Source organism: Epinephelus moara, chromosome 21 (genome assembly GCF_006386435.1).
Source record: "Epinephelus moara isolate mb chromosome 21, YSFRI_EMoa_1.0, whole genome shotgun sequence".
Taxonomy (NCBI): Eukaryota; Metazoa; Chordata; class Actinopteri; order Perciformes; family Serranidae; genus Epinephelus; species Epinephelus moara.
The window spans coordinates 103,014-104,370 of NC_065526.1; the positions used below are offsets into that span (position 1 = coordinate 103,014).

General features: G+C 44.5%; 1 protein-coding gene across 1 annotated transcript in view; it reads left to right on the plus strand.

Moving 5' to 3' along the window:
• Window positions 1-479: 479 nt before the first annotated feature.
• Window positions 480-1,357, plus strand: part of LOC126409115 (cadherin-7-like) — a 59,299-nt gene continuing 58,421 nt past the window's right edge. Inside the window, exon 1 of the mRNA XM_050075052.1 lies at window positions 480-549. Coding sequence (XP_049931009.1) covers window positions 532-549 — 18 coding nt within the window. The 5' untranslated portion in view covers window positions 480-531. The remainder of the gene's footprint in view (window positions 550-1,357) is intronic.

Genomic DNA, 1,357 nt, shown 5'->3' on the forward strand with positions numbered 1-1,357 from the left:
GCAGGTCATGTACAATTAGAAAAAAAAACGTAAGATGAGCCAGTTATTAAAACAAACAGTATACATCATACAGACATGGGATAAAGTGTTGTGATGACAACAGTGCCATGAAGTGCTATTTAAAGTACTTCATGTCACATGATGGCTCCATCAGCGCGTGATCGGACAGATGAGTGTGTGAGCACCAGAGTTTCTTCTTCTGTGAATGTAAAGGAAGCTGTTTGGTTGTTGTTGGCAGTGACTGACACTCCTGGCTCTGATTGGTTGGTTTCATTTGTTTGTGGATTTTTTCACACATGATGTGTCTCATGTTCTTTTGTCAGGATGTAGAGACAGAAAAAAATAACTGCTGAAGTTACTGTAGCTTTAACGACCCTGTTGGTTGATCTGACTCCTCCCCCCTCCCCCCGTCCTTCCGTCTCTCTCAGAGTCAGCAGGGTCTTTGTAGGAGACGGACGGGGGACAGCAGGGCAGCAGGAGGCAGTGTGAGTTCATCTTAGTGTGACCAATAATCAAAGAAGCTACAGATCAATGGACTGGAACTCGAAGGTGAGACTGAAGCTTTTATTTTTATAAAAACTAAACTAAACTGGTTTATTTCAGATAATTTGAACTTTGAACCACTGAAAACAAAAAACCTCAGTTTCAGCTCTCAGTCAGATTCACTCTGTGATGTGAGGACAGACTCGACACCCTCTATGATGTGAGGACAGAGCTGTCAGACTCAACAGACTCTGTGATGTGAGGACAGACTTGACACACTCTATGATGTGAGGACAGACTCAACAGACTGTGATGTGAGGACAAACTTGACACACTCTATAATTTGTGAGGACACACTCGACACACTCTATGATGTGAGGACACACTCGACACACTCTATGATGTGAGGACAGACTCGACACACTCTATGATGTGAGGACAGACTCGACATACTCTGTGATGTGAGGACAGAGTTGTCAGACTCAACAGACTCTGTGATGTGAGGAAAGACTCGACACTGTGATGTGAGGACAGACTTGACACACTCTGTGATGTGAGGAAAGACTCGACACTGTGATGTGAGGACACACTTGACACACTCTGTGATGTGAGGACAGACTCGACATACTCTGTGATGTGAGGACAGAGTTATCAGACTCAACAGACTCTGTGATGTGAGGAAAGACTTGACACACTCTATGATGTGAGGACAGACTCGACATACTCTGTGATGTGAGAACAGAGTTGTCAGACTCAACAGACTCTGTGATGTGAGGACAGACTTGACACACTCTGTGATGTCAGGACAGACTTGACACACACTGTGATGTGAGGAAAGACTCAACAGACTCTGTGATGTGAGGAAAGACTCGAC